The sequence below is a fragment of the Echinops telfairi genome, unplaced genomic scaffold, assembly GCF_000313985.2.
Source record: "Echinops telfairi isolate 266 unplaced genomic scaffold, ASM31398v2 ScPeMD7_35;HRSCAF=133_1, whole genome shotgun sequence".
Taxonomy (NCBI): domain Eukaryota; kingdom Metazoa; phylum Chordata; class Mammalia; order Afrosoricida; family Tenrecidae; genus Echinops; species Echinops telfairi.
In genome coordinates, this window is record NW_022103933.1 from 316,889 (window position 1) to 343,530 (window position 26,642).

The 26,642-nt window shown below is 36.1% G+C and overlaps 1 protein-coding gene across 1 annotated transcript in view; it reads left to right on the forward strand.

Moving 5' to 3' along the window:
- The window catches only part of AKAP10 (A-kinase anchoring protein 10), a 202,911-nt gene that overhangs the window by 157,888 nt on the left and 18,381 nt on the right, over positions 1–26,642 (forward strand). Inside the window, exons 12-14 of the mRNA XM_045290278.1 lie at positions 12,224–12,306; positions 19,982–20,034; positions 22,278–22,373. Coding sequence (XP_045146213.1) covers positions 12,224–12,306; positions 19,982–20,034; positions 22,278–22,373 — 232 coding nt within the window. The remainder of the gene's footprint in view (positions 1–12,223; positions 12,307–19,981; positions 20,035–22,277; positions 22,374–26,642) is intronic.

Below are 26,642 nucleotides of genomic sequence, written 5' to 3' on the forward strand. Positions count from 1 at the left end.
GTTGGTCTGTCTGCCGACAGTTCAGTACTCTTGATTTAGCTGTTGTCTGCTTCTTCACACACCATGTAATTTCAGTTTTAAATCATCAGGTTACAGGTTTGTTTCAGGTTGAGTCTAGTTTACCTAGTGAAATTTCCACAGCAAATCCCTCTGGTATGGCCTTTGGATCATTTTGTGTGCCTTAAAGATTCAGGATTCAATGCCCCAGTGTTCTATGACACTTGTCCTGGGCCTCCAGAGGGTGTACAGAAACTCGGGCCAATGTGACTTATTAGGTGCATATTACCAGGCATACTCTCCCCTTAGGATCCTTAAAAGTATTGTAGTCATTTTCCCCCCTACTTGGAAGTTGGTCCTTACCCTTGAACCTCCAACTGTTAAGTTAACAGTTCTGTGCTGTCTTATGGGTACTCCTATATAGAGAAGCAATACCAGTAAAGCTTAAGTAGGTATATACATAGAATGGTTTAAGTCATCCAGTTAAAGTGGGCAAGTTCCAGAGGTGCTGGTCAGATGTGAGGCAGATGGCTTCTCCTAACTCACAAAGATACAGGGGCTCATGAACCCAGGATCAGCAAGTCATGACTTCAAGTGTTGGGTTACAAAGGGAAATGACTATGGTTGGCATGTAAGATGACAGACTCTAACAACTCCCAGTAACAGCTAGCTGCTGGCTCATATTCAAAGAGTAGCAGTCATAGGATGACTCAGATGCATGATCCAGACCCAACTAAAATCTAGAAAGCCTTTCCACAACAAGTACACATATTTAAGGCAGACTACACCACTGTCTTACTGACAAAATTATTTTGTCTTTACTGTCAAACCTCTGAGAATCCTGGTTCAGCCAAGTTAACGTAAAACTTAATTATCACTCTCTACTCTTTGTCATTTTGGTACCTTTATCCATCTCCTTAAACCATGCATAATCTTCACATATGTTCTTATGCCTAACATGATCCAACTAATACAAATAAAACCAAAATTTCACTAACTCCATTTACATTTTATATGTGAGCAAAACAAATATTTGATGCATACATACAAGGAGAAAATACTCAGAATAATTACAGTCCTCATTTTTGCAAGTGATCACGTGGCCTAGCTAGTATTTACATATATTTTGAACTAGCACCAATTCTGTATTTCATTTGTCTTCAGCAAGCACCTCAGTTTGTTGTGATTCTCCACCTAGTAGGGTGAACCAAACCTTCATTACTGAAGGCACACACCATTAGTAATTATGATGGAATTGAGTTGTTACAGTTTATCAGTTTATATTGGAGGAAGGCTTATTAGTAACCTATGATAGGCAGATGATACAACCTTGCTTGCTGAAAGTGAGGAGAACTTGAAATACTTGCTGATTTGGATCAAGGATTTCAGCTTTCACCTCAATATAAAGAAAAAATTCCTGACAACTGGGCTAATGGATAACATCATAATAATGGGGAAAGATTGAAGCTGTCAAGGATTTTGTCTTGCTTGGATCCACAATTATTGCTTATGGAAGCAGTAGTCAGGAGATCAAATGATGCTTTGCATTGGGTAATTCTGCTGCACAAGACCTCTTTAAAGTGTTGAAAAGCAAAGCTGTTATTTTGAAGACTAAGGTGTGCTTGACCCAAACCATGATATTTTCAGTTGCCTCCATATGAATGTGAAAGTTGGACTGAAAGGAGGACTGAAGAAGAATCAATGCATTTGAATTATGGTGCTGGTAAAGAATATTGAAAATACCACAGACTGTGAAAAGAACAAACAAATCTTCCATGGAACAAGTACAGCCAGAATTCTCCTTAGAGACAGGATGGTAGGACTTCACCTCAAATATGTTGAACATGTTGTAAAGAAAGACCAGTCCCTGGAGAAGATATCATATTTGGTAAAGTAGAGGGAGGGAAAATAGGGAAGCCCTCAACAAGATGAATTGACATGTAGCTGCAACAATGGGATCAAATGTAAGAACAATTATTTGGATGGTCTATGACTGGCGGTGTTTCATTTGCTATAAGTTTGGCATTGGCTTTAATCATGGGATATGATTGTACTTAGAGAACCCTAAAGAATGCCCTGAAATTCAGGCATATTTTTTACTTTCATGTTAATATCATCCCTTGGTATTCAGGATCAGTCATACCATGTAATTCATTCTTTGCTTGTTGATCCAGACACATGAGAACCCCAAAGTGGCTGGGAGCATTCTTAACTTTCAGTTCAATAAAATTGGTGTTGTACCTCCAATTGGTAACATTCCTCCCTTGACTCTTAAACTGCAAGGCCCTAAGAGTATAGGATCTTGAAACAGGAAAGCAATTTTTTACAAGTGGATCACTAGGATTAATTGTGAGTGGTACAACTCTAATTTTCACTCCTTTATTGCTGGTCCTTTGAATCCTAGCTTTGTTTGCAACAACTTCATATTAGATGCTGGTTTATAGCATATGTAGCTTCTTGGAGAACATTGCCCCAAACCTATAAGGTGTTGTCACTTAGGAGCATCCTAATTGTGGTTTTCGAAGGTCTTTTCATATTTCTAACAAGCTTTATGCTTTAGGACAGTAAGATCAATGAATTCAATCAGCATGGCCCCTGACCACACTTGATTTGCTGTGACACCAGTTCCATGATACAAGGAAATGCTGTATGGAGATACCAAGGAAAGTCCATGATGGTAGATAGATCTGCCCCTTTGTTCTGAGACTGTAACTCTCTTCAGGAGCAGAAAACCTCTTTTATATCCCTGAAATAAAATAAAGGTCAGCAGACACTGGTGGGTTGATTTCATTAAATGTAGGCAAAAAATATATAATGGTTTTACTTATAATGATTGGCAGGCAAACATGAGTGGTCTCATATGGGAGGGGTGGTGCTGTTGGCAGGAGTGATACCATGGAATTTAGGGATCTAATGTCTCCATCTTCCTGAATATGTGCCCATATATCTTCATTCCAAGTTTCAGGAGCTCATTTCTTCCCAATCAGAGCCCTCACTTGGTGTTGCAGTTCAGCAATATCAGCTTTGTTACTAAAAGAAATAAGGATTTCTTTCAAGAGACAAGTGAATTTAGAGATGATCTCAAGAGTAGATTTAACATATTAAACATAATGACCTACTAACACGACTTTGGGGATGACATCAAGAATATCAAACATGAAGAAAACCAGATTATAAAAAAGACAGGAAAGAAAGAAAAGTCAAAATAGATATGTTTTCTTTTTTAATCATTTTATTGGGGGCTCATACAACTCATCACAATTTATACATACATTAATTGTGTAAAGCACATTTGTACATTCGTTGCCCTCATCATTCTCAAAACATTTACTCTCCACTTAAGCCCTTGACATCAGCTCATTTTCCCCTGCCCTCTCCCCCATGAACCCTTGATAATTTATAAATTAATATTTTGTCATATCTTACACTGTCCGACATCACCGTTCACCCACAAAGTGGGTATCTTAAGAGACTCTGAAACTTGCTCTTGATTGTATTGTTTGTGTTGTTGTTAAGTACCATCTAGTCACTTCTGACTTATAGTGACCCTATGTACAAGATAAGGAAATACTTCTTGTTCCTGCTCCATCTTCACAGTTACTATGTTTGAGTCCATTGGTGCAGCCATTGTTAGTTCATCTTGTTGAGGGCCCTTTTCTCTTTGGTGCCCCTCTCTGTTACCAAGCATGATATCCTTCTCCAGGGACTGGCCTCCTGATCATATCTCCAGTGCAGGTGAGAAGTCTCGCCATCCTTACCTCTAAGAAGTCTCTGGATGTATATTTTCCAAGACAGATTTGTTTGTTTGTTTTTGGCAGTCTGTGGTATTTCTGATATTCTTTGCCAACACTATAATTCTAATACATCCATTCTTCTTCCTTATTCAGTGTCCAACTTTCACATGCATAAGAGGCCATTGAAAATACCATGGTTTGGGTCAGGCTTGCCTTAGTCCTAATAGTAACATCCTGGTTTTCATCACTTTAAAGAGATCTTGTGCATAGATTTGCCAAATGTAACACATCATTTGTTCTCTTGACTTCTGCTCCCATGAGAATTGGATGTGGATTCAAGCAAGACCTATTGATCCAGTTGTGGTTGTGAGGATTTTGCCATTATTTACATTGAGCTGTAATCTCCACTAAAAACTGCAATCCTTGATGATCATCAGCAAGTGCTTCAAGTCCTCTTCACTTTCAGCCAGCAAGGTTGTGTCATCTGTATATTGCAGGTTTTGATAAGCATTCCTTCAGACTTGATACCGAGTTCTTCATATAATCTAGTTCTGATGATTTACTCAGCATACAGATTGAATAAGTTGGGTGAGAAGATACAACCCTGACACACACCTTTCCTTATTTTAAACCATGCAATATGCCCTTGTTTTGTTTGCACAACTTCCAGGTTGCACATACGCACAATGAAACTTCTGTAATTCCCTTGTTCTCAAGGTTGTCCATAGTTTGTCATGTTCCTCATAGTCAAATGCTTGGCATTCTCAGTAGAACACACACATCTTTCTGGTAATCTCTACCTTCAGCCAAGATCCTTCTGAGGTCAGCAGTGCTCCTTTTTCCACATCTTCTCAAGCTGGCCTGCATCTCTGGCAGCTCCTTGTCAGTATATTTTCTGCAAACATTGTTGGATGATCTTCTGCAAAATTTTACTTACATGTGATATCAATGATATTGTTCCATAATTTGAGCATTCTATTGGGTCACCTTTCCTTTGAATGATTACAGATATGGATATTTTCCACTCAGTTGGCTAAGTAGCTATCTTCCATATTTCCTGTCACAGGCAAGTTAGTATTTAAAGTGCTTTATCAACTTGTTGAAACATTTCAATTAGTATTCATTCCTTCAATTCCTGGAATCTTGTTTTAGGCTAATGGCTTCAGTGTAGCATGAACTCTTTCTTTCAGTAAAATTGGTTCTTGCTCATCTGCTACCTCTTAAAATGGTTGAAAAGTGACAGGCTTTTTTTTTTATTGGAGGCTCGTACAACTCTTATCACAATCTATACATACATTTGTATAGCACATTTGTCGAGCACATTTGTCCATTTGTTGCCCTCATCCTCAAAACATTTGTTTTCTACTTGAGCCCTTGGTATCAGCTCCTCATTTTTCCCCTCCCTGTCCCTACCCCCATGAACCTTTGATCATTTATATTTATAAATTATTATTATTTTGTCATGTCTTACACTGTCAAACGTCTCCTTTCACCCATTTTTCTGTTGTCCATTCCCCCAGGGAGCAGGTTATATATAGTTCCTTGTCATTGGTTCCCCCTAGATACAGTGACTTTTCTTTCCATCTTCTTTTGATGCTTTCTGTGTCATTCAATATTTTGCCCCTATTGCAACTTTAGGCTTTTAATTTTGTCTTGAGTTCGCTCAGTTTCAGATATGTAGAGCATGTTCTTCCTTTTTGGTTTTCTAACTCTAAGTCTTTGCCCATCTCACCATAATATTTTACTTTGCCTTCTGAATTACCCTTTGAAATTTTCTGTTTAGCTCTCTGACTTCATCATTTCTTTTATTTACCACAGCTACTCTATGATTAAGAGCAAGTTTCAGAGTCTCTCTTGATAACCATTTTGATCTTTTTTTTCTTTCTTGTCTTTTAGATGACCTTTTACTTCATGTATGATATTTTTAATATTATTCCACAGCTCACCTTGTCTTCTGTCAGAGTGTTCATTGTGTCAGATCTTTTCTTGAAATTGAGGTGGGATAGACTCAAGAGTATATTTTGGCTCTTATAGACTTGTTTTAATTTTTTTCATTTTTAACCTGAACTTAATGTGTAAACAATTGATGGTCTGAGAGTTCCATAGTCAGTTTGCAGCCTGATTTTAGTTGCTGATACTGAGCTTCTCCATCTTCTCTTCACACAATCAGTTTGAATTTGGTGAATTCTATTGGGAGAAGTCCACATGTATAGTTTTATTTTGTGTTATTGTAAAAAATTATTTTTTGTTCCCCCGGGATCTCCCAGCCAGCCAGGGAACAGACTTCCGGGTGGGGTGGGGAAGCTAGGCTTCTCCCGGGGTCTCCCAGCCAGCCAGGGAACAGACTTCTGGGCAGGGTTGGGGGGAAAAAAAGCTATTTTTGATGAAGACAGCATTGGTCTTAGAAAATTCTATCTGTATACAGTTTTGTTTTCTATTACTATATTTAGTAGACTGTATTTTCCAAATACTGTTCCAACTTTTGCACTCCCATAATTATTGTGGCCAACACACGGTCTCTTATACTTGTTTCTTGGTATATTTGACCTGCTGATTCTAAAAATGGAACCAGTTTTCCCCTATCAGCTCTAGTTTTTTTAAAAGCAAAGGGGTGCATGGGGGAGAGGGGAGGAGGAAGGGAAGGGGAGGGGGGGAAAACGGAAAATTAGAGGCTAGCGAATTTTGGGAATGATGAGGGCAACAAATGTATAGATGTGCTTTACACAATTGATCTATGTATTGTGATGAATTGTATGAGCCCCAATAAAAAAAAAAAAAAAAAGAAACCATTAAAAAAAAAAAAAAAGCAACATATGCCATGTATCACTCTTCACTGTGCTTGCACATAGAAAATCAGTATATTATAATGTAGTGTTAGCTAGCCTGAGGGAGAGCAGGTGTATGCTGACTTTATTTAAAGTAATTTATGTTGTAGTAAATATTTATCTCAATTTATTCTTCACACAGTGTCTTTTGATCCAAAGATCTATTTAAGCAATGCAAATTGAATGAACTTGGAATTTCCCCCAAGGATCAGTTCACCTTTATTAGGAACAGAATAGCAGGCATTTTGATTTGTTATCTTAAAAAGGGGCCAGAAATAACAGTTACTGTACAATACATTATGAGCCCTGATGGCTTAGTGTGTTATGTGTTTAACTGCTAACTGCAAAATCAACTATGTGATCCCACCAGCTGCTCTGCACAAGAAAGATGAGTTTCTGCTCCCCTAAAGATGTATCGCTTCAAGAGGCCCCACAGAAGAAGCTCTATTTTGTCCTATAGAGTTGCTATGAGCCATAGTAGACTGACTGACTGGTAGTGACTTTGATGAAATAAACAAAGATTCTAATGTGATGAACCCCAAAATGAATCTGTCAGAGTTCAGACTCCTTTATGAAAATTAAAATGTTTCAATTTTTTTCTTAAATGGTAGTACTTCTCCACTTGTGCACAGAAATTCTTAAAAGTTAGAATTTTTCTTACAAAGAAGCTTGAAGTCAACCCCACCTCTGAAACATTTAACATGAATTATTCACTGACTTATATATTAAAATGTGCCCTGGAATGTTTACTGCATACTTTGAAGAAGAATAATGGATTTCTTCAGAATATATATGAAAATTGCTGTGAGATCTTGCATTTTCAACACTATAATTTCCTCTCACAGCTTCTATATATGTGCCCTACCAATTTTCTTTTTTACTTTCCATTCTTCTCAAGCTGTGTTCTGCCTTTGCTACCCAACTTGTAGTGTCTGTATATATTGCACAGCCTCTCATACCAATAGAAAAATTGTTAATAACCTGCTGTCATCGATAGATTCTAATTTATAGTGACTCCATAGGACAGCAAAGAACTGCCACGATGGGATCCCAAACATTTAATTTTTTTTAAAGATTGCTAAGTGACTGCTGGGTTTGAACCATTGACTTTATAATTGGCAGTTCAATGGGTAACAAATTAGCATTGCTTCATACACAACTTCTCTTGGAAGTTCTTTAATACCAAATATTTAATCAAACAATTTTTACCTTTTTGCATTATCTTGTAATTTGTGAGTCTGAATCTTACCATGTTTAAAGCTAGGATGATAAATTCATAAATTAGTATAATATAATTTTTTAATATAGTGGGACATTATATCTAAGAAACTAGAGCTGTTGCAATCTAGCCAATGCAAGTTTTTGAATCAGCACCCCAAGTAATTCCATGAACAGGCCCACAAATCAAGAAAACCATAAAAATAATTTTTTGTTGGCTTTATTATCAATACACCTTAAGTGCGTGTTTAATCAATTTCAGACTTTACTAAAATTCATCATTTCTGCATCACTAACTTTAGTGTTTGGTATATAACTATCCATAATTGAATATAGAGTAATTAAAGTAAAAGAAAAAAATGATGAAGTCAAGAGCTGATCAGAAAATTTCTAGACAGCTCAAGAAGACAAAACATGTTATTGTGATGAAATGTATAAAGATACGGTGTAAGAAAACCAAAAGGAAAGAACATAGCATATTTCAAGCTGAAAGAACTAAATTAAAATTTTCAAGCTTTGAATTACAATGCTAAATGATTCTCTGGGCAAAATGTTGAATGGTTAGAAAGCATTAAAATAGAATACGAGTCACTGTTCCTGAAAGAATTGATCAACATTTAACCACTTCAAGAGGTAGCATTTAAATAAGAGCTAGTGATACTGAAGGAGCACATCCAAGCTACAATGAAGGAATTAACAAAAAATAAAACACCTGGAGTTGACAAATACTTATTGAAACATTTCCACAAATTGATGTAACAATTAAAGCAATCACCTGTTAATGCCAAGAAATTAAAAAGACATGTACCTGGCTAACTGTCTGGAAGAGATCCATATCTGTGCCCATTCAAATGAAAGGTGACCCAACAGAATGTGGAAACTATTGAATAATAACAATATTACATTTAAGTAGAATTTTGCTTAAGATAATTAAAAAACAGATGCAGCAGTTTATCAACAGGAAGCTACCACAAATTCAAGCCAGATTGATAAGAGGTTTTGGAAAGAGAGATATCATTGCTAATGTCAGATGAATCTTGACTATAAGCATTGAAAATACTAGTATTTTATTGACTATGCTAAGGCACTTGACTGTGTGGATAACAAATTATGGGTAACATTGAGAAGAAGAGCATTACCAGAGCATTAATTGTGTTCAAATGGAACCTGTACATCAACTCAGAGGTTGTCATTCTAACAGAACAAGAGACTATAGCATGGCTTAAAATCAAGAAACGATATGCCTGACTCTAGCTATGGTATTTCATTCACACTCATATGCATGTAAATGCTAAACAGTGAGTAGGGAAAACTGAACAAGAAATTTATGGTTTTGGAGAAGAATATTGAAAGTAATAGGGTCTTCAGAAGAAAAAAAAAATGTCTTAGAAGTATACCCAGACTGCTTCTTAGAAGTGAGGATGGAAGATTTCATCTCATCATCTCATTGGACTATTAATATAGGCCAGTCCAGGAGAATGACATGCCTAGTTAAATAGAAAGTCACTGAAAAAGAAGTTGACACCCCCCACCCCCCAATGAGATAGATTGACACTGGCTGCAACAATGGGCTCACAGCATTACAGTTGTTAAAATGGTGCACAACTGAGCAGTATATCATTTTATTGCACATAGGCTTACTCTGAATCTGTGCTTATTTGTTGGCACCTAACAATAATGCCCTTTCTCACTGTTTTGAGACACTGCCTTTATAATATTTTTTCTTACATAAATGTGTCTTTGAGATTTTGTTTCTTAAAATGTTTTAGTATGTTTTGTTGAAATAGTTGACATACCTGTTGTATTAGGATGGGTTGACTAGATAAACAAATCCAGTGACATTCATATATTTATAAGAAAGCTCATGTCAAGAAGTAATTACATATCAGGAAAGCATCTCAGCCCAGTCCAACTTAAGCCCAGAAGCCCAATATTAATCCATAAGTCCTTCAGACTCACACCACCAACATTCAATCACACAGAATGCAGGAAGATCACAGGACAGTGGTCCAAAGTCCTGTGGATCCAAGGTCGATGGAAACATGGGTAGACCAGCAACTCTCGGGTTGGTCACCAGAGTCCCAGAAAGCAGGAAGGCAGAGTGGCAGAGTAAGGAGGGCTCTCCTTATGAGAAAGTCCACATCCCCAAGAACATAGCATCAGGCTGTGACCTGATTGACAAGTTTGACTCCATCCCTAACCAGGAGTGTCTAGGTATGATAGTTAGGTTTTGTGTCAACTTGTTAACACCTGTGGGCAGGTATGGGTGGAATCCAACATTTCGATCAGGAGATAGCCTAATGATGTCTCATTGAGGGTATGGGCTCTTTATGAATCACTGTAGAGAGCTGGCCTCTTTCTCTTGCCCATATTATTCCTGCTTCATTGAATCTTGGGGCTGAAGCCCACGTGACCTGCTGACTGGGAGCTATTGGCAGCTTACCAACTGTGGATCTATATAACTGTACTCACAGGCCTGTGATTTACAGCTTCTTACTCTACCTTTCTGCTTCATAGACTGTAAATTTTCCACATTTCCCCAAAAATAAGATAGTGTCTTATATTAATTTTTGCTCCCAAAGATGCACTAGGTCTTATTTTCAAGGGTTGTCTTATTTTTCCATGAAGAAGAATACGGTACACGTTTATTGTTGAACAACAAAAAGAGGAAATGTATTACCTGTATACGGTATGGTAGTATTTGTCATCACAAACCAGCATAACCAGACAAACTGAATCCTACAGTATCAAGAATTTCTTGTTACTACCATTATTTCCATGTACAACAATCTGTGGTACATTTACTCATTTATCCAATGACAATCATGTCATCATCTTCTGGAACATCATCATAACAATCCAAACCCTCATTTTCGGGGAGGTCTTATCTGTGTGTGTGGGGGGGATGCCTTATATTTCAGCGAGAGGCAAAACTGTAAGTAGGTCTTATTTTCGGGGCATGTCTTACTTTCGGAGAAACAGGGTAGAAGAGCCTCCATCTAGTACAGTGGTTCTCAACCTTCCTAATGCCATGACCCTTTAATACAGTTCCTCAAGTTGTGGTGACCACCCCAACCATAACATTATTTTCGTTGCCACTTCGTAACTGCCATTTTGCTACTCTTATGAATTGAGCAACTCCTGTGAAAGGGCAATTTGACCCCCAAAGGGGTCGCAACCCACGGGTTGAGAACCCCTGATCTAGTATCTGACTCATGGACTTGAGTTGGACTGCGCTGGGTTGCTTCCTTGATGAAAGTGTCTTGTTATATGGTCGTTTCGTATATATGTATGAGTGTTACTGGTTTTGTTTCTGTAGAAAACCCAGGTTAACATCATCTTTCAAAGTTTTTGTTCTATTTCATTGGTTTCTTAAAATATTGTTGATTTGTTTTGAGATAATTGTTGTACCATTGATTAATTTTAATGTATAATTTCAATGAACTTTCATAAATATATACAAAATGGTATATATTGAAAATAATGATAATAGAACATTACTATATAATGATAATAGCACATTTTCATTACCCAAAATAATTCCCTCGTGCCAGTCAATCTTATACTCCTGGCTTTCATTACTGTAAACCAAACCCAAACCCACTGCCAATAAGTCAGTTCCGACTTACAGTGACTCTATATAGACTCTGTATAGACTGTGTATATGAGACTATAAATCTTTATGGAAGCCAACATCTTCAGTTTCTCTCATGGTGGGTTTTGCCTATTATAGAATTTCACATGAATGGAATCATGCAATGTGTAGTTGTTTGTGTGATAGCTTCTTTTATACTAATACTTTTGAGATTTATCTCTTAAACCATTGATTTGAATTTGTCTATTCATATTTGTCTACCCATTAAAATTAAAAGGCGCTCTAGTGGTACAGTGGTTTAATTGTTGGACTGCTAAACAAGGTTATCAGTTCAAACAAGTTGCTCTCCTGGAGACAGATGAGGCTCTTTGCTCTCAGAAAGATTTACAGTCTTGAAACCCCTGTTGACTAGTTCATCTGTGCCCCGTAGGATTACTATGAGTTGGAATTGACTCAATGACAGTGGAGTTTTGTACCTTTTTATTCTGTAGCTTTAAAATACATTTTGACCATTGTTAGACCAATTCCTACTTGTTGCTCTTTATTTACAAAATTGTCTTGATTATTCTTGTGCCTTCTATGTATGGATTTTAGAATTGTGAATTATGTATTAATTTGTCTTTCATAAACATTTTTGGAATTTTGAATGGAATTTCATGAACTTGAAAGGTTATTTGGCATTCTGTGTGTTCTATTTAAAATTTACCACATTTTAAATGATAAAGGACAGGTTTAAATTATGTTTTTACCTCTTCAAATCTAGATAAGATATGCTTTAAATAGTCCTTCCCTCCCCACTTCTGAATATAATTCTAAGTGTTAAAAATTATATTCTTTGTTTCATCCTTATTTAGGAAAATGTCATTTGGAAGAGTCAGTGATCTGGGGCAGTTCATCCGAGAATCTGAACCTGAACCTGATGTAAAGAAATCAAAAGGTTTGTGGTATTTTCATGCTTTATATACTAGGCCTTCACTCACATTAGTTATCTATTTTATGTGTAGAGTCATTTAAAATTTACACTAAGTTCTTTGAGGTTTTTTGGTGTTTGAAATAACCACCGTATTTTTCACCCTTTTATTGCCACAAGTGAATACAAGGACTTCATATAATCACATTTGCATAGAATCTCTTCCTCTGGCCAAGTTACTAAACTTTCTCTATTTTTACAGGAGATACACCACATGAAAAAGTTTGAGAATGATGAGGGCAATGAATGTACAAATGCGCTTTACACAATTGATGTGTGTATAGATTGTGATAAGAGTTGTATGAGCCCCTAATAAAATGATTAAAAGAAAAAAAAAGAAAACGTATTGCCTACCTTTTAATATCATGACAAAATAGCCAATTTAGTTTGAATCAAGATTTATCTTAAGACCTTTTAGGAAATTTCCTAGATTTTTGAAGTGTCTGTTGTGAAAAATATCAAGTTAGATTAAATACAAATTTTACCTTGTTTAAGCAGCAAAAATGCTTGGTTATTTAGAAGAATTATATTCATACTTTACAAAGTACATTCTTTGTGACTTATTTCAGCTTCAAAATTATTGGTTTGCATAGGATTTTGGAAACCAGTACACTTTTTATGTGGTTGGGTTGACAGTATTGTCCTGAGTGAAAAATAGTAACTTTCTGTGAGAAGAAAATGCTTTATTTTGACAAATGTGTTTGAACTTGAAAATTCTTATTACCTTAATCTTCCTGTGGAGTTTTATAGGACTACGTTCCTAATTTTTAAAAATATACCTGTTGCTTAAATAGTGAATTGTATACTACTATAAATTATCCACTCTTTGATCAGATAATACTTAGAGTAGTTTTTTAAAATGTAACAATAATAATTTGAACTAAAAAAAGGAGCAGTCATCCACTGCCTTTACTACTATATTCCAATAATTTATTTCAATTCCTATTTTGCCAAAGAAGTCTTGGCTGCACAGATGGATAAAGGGTATTCTGTGTAGTACTTTCTTCAGTAAGTAATTTTAGCATGCCTGTGTGCTCTACCATTCCTGGACAGATTACAATAGAGGTTGGAAAACTGTGGCTCTTAAACCATATGGACTCTTTAGGATGTATATAGGAGCTTTGGTGGTGTAGTGGTTAAACTTTGGGCTGGGATCTCCATCGTCGGTAGTTCAAAACCACTAGCCACTCCACAGGATAAATAGTTACAGTCTTGGAAACCAACAGTGAGGTAGGTAACTATGATCAGAATTGGTTATCAATTACTTGATGGCAGTGAGTTTTTTATATGGCTCTGAAGTAATAATTGAAAATGAAGATAAAACATTCATAGTTTCATTTTCAGATAATTATGATTTTATTTGTTCATAAAATATATATATTTTAGGCTGTCAAATAATTTTTAAATTGTTGTGACAGGATTGGTCCTTTCGTCTTAAAAGTTTGCCAGCTTCTGGGTTAGAAAGATACAGATCTTGCCATCTGAAAACAGCAGTGGTTCTGTGTTTTTCAGTATATAAAATATGACTACTAGGACAAGATTATTGATGGCCTTGCTTAGGTGACCTATATGTGATATTGATCAGGAAGGACTCTAAAGTGTCATCAAATAGTATAACAAGGTCTTCCTAATAGCAGACACAGAATTAACAGGAAATATCTAAGCACTTTTTTTCAGTTGGTCTTAGCTATCTAACAGATAATGTAGAAATATTATTTTTCCAGAGAATATGTATTAAATACTTATTTGCTCTGTTTGTTTTATATGAATGAAACTATTTTATGAGTAAATAGTATAAAAGAAAGACCACACGCACTATGTTTATTGTATTCATTCAGTCTTTTCATGTTATTCATTCATCTTAGAAAAATATTTGAATGCCTACTTAATGGATCTACTGTTAAAAATACTGGAAAGAAAGCAAAACTCTTGTACTCCTAGACCTTATTGGTTTGCATAGGATTTTGGAAACCAGTACACTTTATACTACAGGAGACAGTAAAGAGTAAATACACACACTCATACATATAAAGCAAGTTAAAGAACTTTCTTGAAAAAGTAAAGTTTAGAGATGGTTATCAGGAAAATCTTTATTAAAGCATTAAATAAAGATTGGAGCAAACCAGGGGAGTAAGCTCCAGCAATATCTACAGGAAAGGCATTTTGGCAAAAGGAATAAGAATAAAGCCCTGAAGCTGGAGAGCACTGCATGATCACCGAATAGCAAGACTGCTGTGACTGGTGTGGAGTAAACAAAGGGGTGGATTGTAGAAAGTAAATATGGTTACCAGACAACAATGTGTAAGAACTTTTATAGTGTTGGGATTTCATTAGAAATTGGAGAAGTAAATTGACATGTTCTGCTTTCTATTTTAAATAGATTACTCTGATAGGTGTTTGGAAAATAGAATGTAGAGGTCTAAGAGGAAAAGAGAAACAATGCTCTTATATAGTCTTATGTTGTTAACTTAACCAGTTATGAGCATTTTTATTTCTTTCGCATTGAGTTGTAATTCTTACTGAAGGATTATTATTCATCTTTAATCTTCATCAGCAAGGGCTTCAAGACCTTTCAGCAAGCAGAATTATGTCACCTGCAGATTGCAGATTGTTAACTGAGCCCTCCTCCAATCCTGATGCTGCATTCTTCTTCAAACACCTTTCCTGATTTGAAACTATGCAGTATTCTCATTTTCTGTTGGCATGTCTGTCTGTCTCTTGCTTTATGTTCAGATTCCAAGTGAGCACAATTAAGTATTCTAGAATTCTTGCTCTTCTCAGTGTTATCCATAGTTTATTATGTTCCAGATATTTACATAGTCAATAAAACACAAGTAAACATCTTTTTGGTATTCTCTGCTTCTAGGTAAGATCGATCTGACATTAGCAGTGCTATCCCTATGTCACATCCTCTTCTGAATCTGGCATGAATTTAGGGCAGCTTTCTGTCAATCTACTGCTGCAACTGGTTGTTTGTTTTTAATTACCTTCAGCAAAATCTTATTTGCATATGACGTTAATGATATTGTTTGAGAATTTCCATATTTTGTTGGATCACTTTTCTTTGGAGTGGGCCCAAATACGGATCTATCTCAGTCAATTGGCAAGCACTATTTTCCAAATTTCTTGACATACACTAGAGAGTACTTCTTGAGCTGCATCAATTTGTTGAAAATATTTCAGGTGGTATTCTGTCAATTCCTGGAGACCTTTTTTTCCCTACCAATGACTCAGTGCAGCTTGACTTATTCCTTCAGTACCATGGGTCCTTGACTACATACTACCTCTTGAAATGGTTGAACATCAACCAGGTTTTTTTGATATTACCCCGTTTACCCTTCCTGATATTTTTAATTGTGTTATTTAACTTATTCCTTTGTTCTTATATTTCTGGCAAACTAGAAATTATATTTATTTTTTTCCCTTGAAGGCTTGTCTTTATTTATTTTATTAAAAGGTCATTTTATTTGGGGCTCTTGCACCTCTTATTACAATCCATACATCAATTGTTTCAAGCCTGTATGTATATAAGTTGCCAACATTATTTTCTAGACATTTACTTTCTGTTGAGCCTTGAGTATCAGCTCCTGTTTTTTCCCTCCTTCCCCCTATGTTAAATTCTTGATGACTTGAGTTAAACATTTTATTTGACTCTATCATGGGTGATGTGTATGGTTTTTTAAAGGGCTATCTATAGTTATCTTTATCAAAATGTTACTTGAAAGGAAGGATACATTTTAAAAAGTAAGAGTTTTTTAAGAATGGAAAACTACTTTTTACTTTTCACTATACCTCTTTTTGCTCTGTTTTTAAAATATATATTTCTTACCCTTGCTACTTAATCATCCATTCATTCATTCTCCTATTGCACTTAAAATAAGATATAGATGCTCTGCTGTGATGTATAAATGTCCCTGTTGCCTTTTTAATTTTACTCTGAGTTAATCTTCCCTAACATATAAATGTGCTCTTTATTTTCTTTGTCTGAAGTTCCTTGTGTCTTTTTTTTTTTTTTCCCCAGCCTCTACAATTGCTGTTTCTCCTCCATGAAACTCCTGTCATGGCTTTCATGAAATGACAGGCTACTTCTTTTCTCAGATACTTTGTTTTCAGAAAAACCTTTCCAGCTCACATGATCTGAAGTCATCTATATTACTGTCATTTATTTATTTATTTTCTTATTCACAATCTAAAATTATCTTGTTTATTCACATTCTTGTTTTTAGTCTATTTCTCATCTCTTTTGAGACGCTTGCTCTCTTAAAATGCCACAATCTGTTATCTTGATGTTAAGGTTATGGGTTGTATTTATTTTATTTTATTTTAGAAAATTATCATATTTTAAAATTCAGTTAATATACATTGACACAGACATAAGGTTTTAAAATTCAGATTTTTTTTCTTAGAAAAATAAATCATTTGCCCCAAAGCAATGGAAATTCGTTAGCACAAATCCCAAAATAATAGAGATAAAGATTTTAGAAGTTTAACATATTAATAATGCTATGAGCATTGGTTCAGATTACTGTCTTGATAATTTGTTGCCATTCAACTCCCCTTTCTGTCTTCCTCATCCTTCCGGAGAGCAGCTAGAAAGAATGTCTACCTTTAAACAACCCGCAATTTAAGTTTTATGTTTTTAAACCCTAGCAATAAAGTAATAATGAAAGGGTTGAGTCTTGAGAAGGATGTATCTCAGAGGCTTCTGATATTATGAAAACTTTCATTTCAGGCCAATGACTGTAATTTTTTAAATTAATATGGAGAAGTTAGAAAAAGGATTGTGAAAAATGATGTTTTGAAAATGTGATCCCTATAGTGGAAGTTTCTCACTGTAAATTCTCTGTATGTCATATTAAGGACCATTAACTCTTATGTAGATATCATGGATTTCTAAACAAAATACTAGCTAGATTAGTTCTACACAAATTCTTACGGGAATGAATTACAGTTGGAGAGGAACTGAACTTAGGGAAACTAAGTTAGGCAGTAGAATGATCTACTCATGTAGATGGATGGATGAGAGGATTTGAATTTAAGTAGTGGTAGCTGGGTTAAGAAGGAAGGTGAGACTTCCCAGATTGAATTAAAGAGATTGAATTTCAAGGTGAAATTTGGGGATATTTAACATGGAGAAAAAATGAGTAAATGAAGAAAAAAAAAAGCTTTTTAACATAGTTTACTGCTTGGATATTTGTGGATTAACTAATATAAAAGGAAACTAGGCAGGAAACTGACATGAGCTCAATTTACAACATGTTTTGTTTGAGATAGGTTTGGGCAATTTGGAATTATGGCTTTGGGACCCAAAGAGGAGCTTTTGTGTGATTTGTGTGTTGAAAGAAGTTAAAGCACAAGAAAATGAAGTGCTCAAATAGGAAATGTTGAAGAAAACAGAAAGCTGGGCAGGGTATCCTCAAGAACTTCCAGGTTAAAAGAGTGTGATTGGACAAGGTGGAGTCAGAGAAGTGGGTAGTAGAGGAGAAGAAGGGCATCTCAGCAAATAGGAGATCGTCAATAATGGACACTGTAGTTGAGCTTGAAGAGAGTGTAATATGTTGGGTGAGTCAACAGCCAGTTTAGACTTTAGGCACAGAGCAATTGTGTTGATTCAGCCATAACATTTGACTAGACCAATATTCAAACAGTTTGCAAATAATTAAAACTGAGGTTTTATATTTTTCATGAATGCTATTTGTTGTTCTGTTTTAAGGATTAATCCGGACTTTTCCTCAATAAATAATCACCCAACAATAATTTGCTTGGTTTAAGCAAGTGAGCCTTTGTGGACCAATGAAAGGGAAAGCTGTCTCTTATTTTTAAAATAGAGACTGGACTACTTCTCTGTTAATCCCTCAGGATCTAAGTACCGTTGCCAGTAGCTTTGTGTTGAAGTTGAAGTGCTCTGTATCTTGGGCAGCTTTTAAAAATTCTGTTCTCATATAGCTAGTTTATATGACCAGAGATACAACTCATAAGCCCATATTCTTTTCTAAAAATACTTTTGTACAGAAACTGATCTGAAAGTTTGGATACATAATAAATGGATTGATTTCTCCTGATGTGTTCTTATCCAAGTCTAATATCCTGGTCATAGTTTTGTTGTTCTTTAATCTTTCCTGCAAATCTAACAGTAGATGGTAATTTTTCTAATCAAAGAAGAGTACCAGATGAGTGCATAAAAAAATAGGTATGTACATACAATTAAATACCATGGAGCCATTAAGAGAAAGTCTTTATGCTATAACCTACATAGAGCTGGAAACATGCTAAATGAAATAAGTCGATCACAAAAGGATAAATATTGTAATGCCACAAGTGTATTGCATTGATTAAAGGTACTATTGCACACCCGATTAAGGTAATTAATAAGCTCAATAATTAATACAATCAATTAGCTGCACACCTCTAAAAAACCGAATTGGTAAAAGTAGTGTGATAAATACATCTATTAACAACAAAATGCAATAAGACTACAATGAGGACAATAAAAAAAGAGTAGCTGCTGAGGCTGATTATAGCAAAAGACCTTATGGGATTTGCTTCTTTGGTTTCGAAGTGTAATCTCATGGTTTTATGGGTCATCCCAGTTAGCCAGTATTTTGTCATTTACCTGCTAGTTCATTTTATGGTTGCTGGGTCTTAAAAGCTTACAAGCAGCCATTCAAGGCAAGGGAAAATAGAAGTACTTAAGAATAGAAGGAAGAAATGGAATATGTTGTTAATTTCCTTCATAAATACCGCCTCCTTTACCCTGAGTACAGAATTAGATGATGCGCAGGCTACCATTACTAAACATTTTATTCAAAACTTCTGTAGAAGAATCCTAATCAAAAAGGGGAAATATAGACTAGAACTTCAAATTCTCATTGATTCCATATTCTGGAGTTATAGAACCTAGATGAACCCCTGAAATTATTACCCTGTGATAATCTTTAAACTTTAAACCAAAGCTATCCTCTGAACTCATCTTAAAACCAAATTGTTTTTTAGTTTAAGTAGTTAAGAATGTCTGCCTTGAGCACTGTGTTCATTTAAGACCTATCTACTTGAGATTAAACTGAAACAGCAAATTCCTAAACTTAGAAGGATGTAAGTTTATGTTAATGGGAAGAAATAACTCGAAAAGGAGGCTGAAAATGATTGCACACTTGAAGAATGTAATCAGTGCTACTGAATTACACATATAGATACTGTTTAATTGTTATATGTACTTCATACATTCTCGACAATAATTAAATTACTAATTAAATTATTATCAATAAATGCTTACCTTCCACTTCGAAAAAAGGGGAGTAGAAGAAAATTCCAGAACTCTAAAACAGCTTTTCAAAAGGTTTTCAGGTAGCACAACATAGTGACTGTAGTTAAATTTACCAAATTATACACTTAAAAACTGATAACATTGTAAACTTTTAGTATATATTAACCATAATAAAATTAAAACAAAATGCATTTACAACTTTATTTAGTCTGTTGCAGAGGCACTATGATCAATTTTTAATTATTGGTAATATTTCTTAATGTTTTAGATGGAATTGTGCCAGAAAAGAATCCCTATATTTGAAAATAACAACTTATAAGTAAGAGCATTTAAAATGTAATTGTGTAACCACTGTTCGATTTTGGTTTTGTTTATTAGGATTCATGTTCTCACAAGCTATGAAGAAATGGGTGCAAGGAAATACTGATGAGGTAAATTTTACTTAAAAAATACCTTTGCTACTCTGTATGCTCACCTTCCCGACACCATTGCTAAAGATAAGGGGCGCATAAGCAAATGTGGTAAAGAAAGCTGATGCTGCCTGGCTATCAAAAGATATAGTGTCTGGGATCTTAAAGGCTTGAAGAAACAAGCAATCATCTAGCTGAGAAGCAACAAAGCGCACATGGAAGAAGCACTGTGTGATCATGAGGTATAGATGGGATCAGATATTAGGCATCAAATAACAAAAAAACCATATCATTGTGAATGAGAGGGAGTGTGAAGTGGAGACCCAAAGCCCATCTGTAGGCAACTGGACATCCCCTTACAGAAGGGTTGTAGGCAGGAGACAAGCCAGTCAGAGTGCAGTATACCAGTGATGAAATATACAACTTCCGCTAGTTCTTTAATGCTTCCTCCTCCCCACTATCATGATCCCAATTCTACCTTACAAATCCAGCTAGACCAGAGGATGTACACTGGGACAGATAAGAACTGGAAACACAGGGAATCCAGGACAGATAAACCCCTCAGGAGCAATAATGAGAGTGGCAATATCAGGAGGGGAAGGGGAAGGAGGGGTAGCAAGGAGGAACCAATCACAAGGATCTACATATAACCCTCTCCCTGGGCGATGGACAACAGAAAAGTGGGAAGGGAGACATCAGACATGTAAGACATGACAATATAATAATTTATAAATTATCCAGGGTTTGTCGGGTGGGCAGCAAGGAGGGAGGGGAAAAATGAGCTGATACTAAGGGCTCAAGTAGAAAGAAAATGTTTTGAGAATGGTGATGGCAACAAATGTACAAATGTGCTTGACACATGGATGGATGGATGGATGGATTGTGTTGAGAGATGTATGAGCCCCCATTAAAATGATATTTAAAAGAAAAAAAAGTACCTTTACTAAGGACCACATTTCCTCTGTCATTATTACTCATTTTCAAACATGGTGGTTTATTAGTGATCCCTTATTCAGGATTTTACAAGAAAGGGAAGCCTATTTTGGCACCTAACAATTATCTGCGATAGCAGTGGAAATAACTTCAGTCCAGCAACTAACCTCTAAAGGATATCCATGTATCATTGTTTCAATCAACAAACAATCATCAGTAATCATTGTCGGTGGGGAAAAAACAAATGTTTCATCCTTCCATCAGTTTTACTTTGCTAAATTAGAAGCTTGCTTTTTAAAATTCTTAAATTTACCTTGGTTGCCAGTAGCTCCAAACTTGAACTTTCCCCTACTTGAACAGCAAAGTTTGAAAAAAATTTACTCAGTGTGCATAACTTTGCTTGATAGTTGAATTGAAAATCCAACTTGAAAAAACCTATATGGGTCACAGTGAGTCACTTGTGGGGTCTCACCTCAGACATAAATGGTAACACTTCAGTCTAAGCATCTCTTTTGTTCAGACAACATATAGTTCTTGTGTCAGTACCTTAAAACATTAGTCACTGTGCTAGTTTCCTTATTTGCCTAACACATCGTAATCATGACTCCAAAGAAAGTCGATGCTGCTGCCAGCAGTGAAAAACAACCTGTGAGAACCACGATAGAGTTAAAGAAATCGCTTTGAAAGTCGAATCGGGTCTCCAATGTCTGATTTGGTGGCTGAATACAGCATGGCTAAGCTGAGATTATCAACATTTTTGAGGAAAAAAGGAAAGTGATTAAAGCAGCCAATATAGCAAAAAGTGTGAAATCTTAACCACAAAGCAAAGAACCCAGGCCATCAAAGAGGTTGAAAAGCTACTGTAAATTTGGATAAATCAGAAACAACTCAATGGTGAGAACAGTGATATGCAAGAAGACTCAAAGCCTCTATAGTGAATTTATAAGTGTAATTTTGGGGAACCAGAACCAATTATTTGGTTTTCCATTACATTTTATGGGAAAAACATGTTCACGTCTTGAGCTTTTTGGTGTTCAAACATGAATTGGAATGGATTGTGTGTGACAACCCAAGTAGCACTATATGTTATGGAGGGTAAGAATGGAAAGAAGAAAAGTTGTATTTTGACTGTCCAGTATGAAAATGATCACAGTACAGGGTACCCAATACATGACACTGGAAGACTGCAGATGACATGTTAATATATCATATTAGAAAGTAGCCCATATCTGGAAAGGTACTTCTAATTCAAATAAATTATATGTATATACAATTACATTTAAGTCCCCTTTTAAATAATTGTTATCAACATTTTTAATAATTTCTTTTAGGCACAAGAAGAATTAGCTTGGAAGATTGCTAAGATGATAGTTAGTGATGTTATGCAGCAAGCACAGTATGATGAACCAACAGAGAAATCTACAAAGGTAAGGATGGCATGTCTGACCTAGCTTGTATACAACTGAAAAGAATTAGATTACAAGTAGACAAAAATAAAGGAGGACATTTGGAATTTCTGCTTGTGTCTTTGAATAACTTGTACTGGAGACTGCCCCCTCACCATAAACAACCATAAAACACCTGGCAAATATAATACACAACTGTTTCTATGTACAGAACTGTAATTTTTATAAAAAAGATAATGTGTGGGCAGCCATAGATTTTGGCCTAGAAGTAATTTCTAAAGTTTACAAAGAAAGAAAGCAAACAACCCAGTAGTGTCTTGCTGAATTGAGAAGTGGGTAGTTGAAATTTAGGGTACTCAACATGGATAGGAATTATAGGACATGGTATCTGAAAAGATCCTTAAAAGAAAGAGAGCTTCAGGAATGTGTAAGGAGGTCCACTTGAGTCTTTGGTGTGTACCAATCTATACAGATAGGGAAAGAACCCAAAACATATTAGGCTAGACAGTTCTTCAAATATGGGTCTAATAATTTGTTAGTCTGGGTTGATTAGAGAAACAAATCCAGGGCACTCAGATATATGTAAGAGAGTGATTTATATCAAAGAGTAAATGTATATTAAGAAAACATTCCAGCCCAGTCCAGATCACGTCCATAAATCCTGTATTAGCCCAAATATCTGATACCAATCTATAAAGTCTCTTCAGACTCACAAAACATGCAATGATGCCGAATGCAGGCAGATTACATGCCAGGGGGTTGGAAGTCTTGTGGATCTAGTGTCATTGTAAGCATCTGAGCGTTGGCAGGGGTCTTTACATGGCTTCTCTGGCTCCACAGACCTGGTTGCATCAGGATAGGTCCACGTGGCTTCTCCAGCTCCCAGGGCATAATGCCATGTGTCTTATCAGTAGAGCATTGTCTCAGGGAATGAGCGGAGAGAGAGGTTTCTCAGGCCTCCAAGGAGGAAATAGAGGACTTCCCAGAATTCTCAAGAGAAGGCCTTGTCTACACAGAGGCCTCATTGGCTATACAATGATTGACAGACTAGATTCCACCCCAACGCTCTTAATCCTCAAATTGACAAATGATGACTTAACCACCACATAAGTGTTAATGTTCATTCTGGCCAAAGTGTCTCCAGAAAAGGTTATGCTCTACTAGAATTACATTAGCCGTAAGAGAAAGAGCTTAACCAAGCTTAAAAGCAATTTATGAGTATCAAACTGATGTGTAAGTAACTTAACTGGATGCTAGAGAAAAACTAGCCCTCTTTAAAGGAATACAACAAAATGAAACACTCAACAGAGTAAAATCATTGTCCAACTTTAAGTAAAAAAAATTATTAGACATTGCAAGAAAGCAGAAACACTTGACTCATAACTTAGAAAAAACACAATCTATAGAAACAGATCCAGAAATGACAATTAGCAAAGACCTTAAAATATCTACTATTAAATCCTACCTATATGTTCAAGAATGTCAAAGAAAACCCAAACAATGAAGGAAATGGCCTTAAAAACACTCACTGCCATTAAGTTGCTGCAGACTCATAATAGGTTAGGCTACAACTACCTCTGAATTTCCAAGACTAACTATTTATAGAATGTATTAAAAAAATCCAAATGGAAATTCTTATAATAAATATACAATATAATTGAATGGGATTAATAGCAAATTATAAACACAGATGAAAAGATCAATTGAAAGCAAGTACTAAATATAGACAAAGGATGTCACTTTGAACACTAAGCTGCGCCTAACCCAAACCATGGTATTTTTCATTGCCTCATATGCATGTGAAAGTTGGACCCTGAATAAGGAATACCAGAGAAGAATTGATCCATTTGCATTACAATGCTGGCAAAGAATGTTGAAAGTACCATATACTGCCAAAAGAACAAACAAGTCTCTCTTAGAAAAAGTACAACCAGGGTGTTCCTTAAAAGCAAATATGGCAAGAATTCATCTCACGTTCTTTGGATATGTTATCAGGAGAGACTAATCACTGGAGAACATCATGCTTGATAACATGGAAGGGCAGCAAAAGAGAGGATATGGACCGACAGTGGCCTCAAACAGTTGTGATGATGGTGCAGGACTGGGCAGTGTTTAATTCTATTGTATATAGGGTTGCTATGAATCGGAAACAACTCATCAACACTTAGCAACAACTACAACAGCCAGTAATTAGAAATAAGCTTGATATCCAACAACTTATGTGACTGGATAAATAATTTATGAGATGTCAAGAGAAGATACTACCTACAAAGAAAAGGAATGTACTGTATATAATCAAGTATAAGCCGACCTGAATATCAGCAGAGGCACCTACCGTAGTTTTTTTAAAATCATTTTATTAGCGGCTCATACAACTCTTATCACAATCCATACATACATCAGTTGTGCAAAGCACATTTTTTTCTGTGTGTGTAATACATGATTTTATTTATTTTTTTCATTTGATAGTAAAAATTCAGTAAATGAAAGATGAGTAAAATTTCAAAGAGTAAGAGAAGGGAGGGGGCATGCAGACAGAAATATTGCTAGACCCAAAGTGTCAAGAGACATTAAGAATAATCTTTAAAAAGCAAGTAGATATACGGCTTTTGAGTGGAGGGTGGTCACAAGCATAGTAGGGTATGGTGATTAAGATTATGTGGTAACAGCAAGACCATAATTCTCAGTGACTTAAAGATATTCTGAAATCATCTTTCATTTGTGATCTAATGTGGGCAGTCAATTACTTGAGGAGTTTCCTTGGGGGGTGGCCTGAATCCAATACATGAAGCGGCTTCAAGAAGTTTGTGGGAAAATAGAATGAAAAGATCATGGAATTTTTTGAAGTTCCCTTATATAGGAGTGTTTTGATTATACTTCTCTCTTGATCCAGGCTCATCATCCTTGGCCTCTGATCTCAGAATGTGAGCTTGCAGCCTACTGTCTGGCTTGCAGATTTTGTGTTGTGCAAAGCACATTTGTACATTCATTGCCCTCATCATTCTCAAAACATTTGCTCTCCACTTAAGCCCCTGGCATCAGCTCTTGATTTACTCACCCCCCACATTTTTTCCTTATTTTTCCCCCCGTAATTTTACCACAAAAGTTGCATTTAAAATGTGCTGGAAAACTCAGCTTATACACTAGTATATACAGTACTTAAGATACTGTGGTAGTTACATAATTTCATGTCAACTTGATAAATAGAGTGAAGGGGTGAAGTTTAGCCTGCCAATCTAGTCACAGCCTGAAGATGCCTCCTTGTGGATGTGGCCTTATGAGGATTCTGGGAACTTAACTCTTCTTCTCCCTGGAGGTGGGCCACACACTCTGCTTCATCTTCCTGTTGATAAGCCACATGGAGTCATGCTGATGGCAGCCAGAGCCCTGGAGATGCATCCACCAGCATTAGGTCCACAAGACTTTGCACCCACTAGCTTGTATTTTGCATTTGGCATCATTGCATGTAACTGAGTGTGTCTGAAGAAGGATTTATGACTATTACTGGACTATAGGCTAATATTGAACTTATAGACTTGATCTGAACTGGTGTGGGACATTTTCTTAATGAATCGTTGATTTAAAACTCTTTTTTACAGATCTATCTAGATAAGATAGACTGGATGAATAGTCTGGAGGAGAAAACAACTGAACTAATGGTTCCGGGGGGACACAGGAGAGGGGGAGTTGGGGGTAAGGAGGTGGTGCTGACCAACCCAGGGACAGGGGAACAATAAGCGATCCAAAAATCTGTGGCAAGGAGGGTGTGAGAGGCCTGGTAGGGATTCAGCAAGGGCAAGGTAATTGAGAGAAATTAATGAAACCCAAATGAAGGCTGAGCATGATAGTGGGACAAGAAGAAAGTACAAGGAAATAGAGGAAGAACTAGGTGACAAAGGGTATTTTTAGAGGTCTAAAGACCGGAATGTACATATGTAAATATATTTATATAAGAGTGTGGGGAAACAGATCTATGTGCATATATTTATAGGCTTAGTATTAAGGCAGCAGATGGACATTGGGCCTTCACTCAAGCACTTACTCAATGCAAGAACACGTTGTTCTATTAAATTGGCATTCCAGGATGCACACCTTCCCGACATGATTACTGAAGAAAAATGTGTGTATAAGCAAATGTGGTGAAGAAAGCTGACGGTGCAAGGCTATCAAAAGATTAGCATCTGGGGTCTTAAAGGCTTGAAGATAAACAAGCGGCCATCTAGCTGAGAAGCATCAAAGCCCACATGAAAGAAGTACCCCAGCCTGTCTGACCACGAGGTGTAGAAGGGA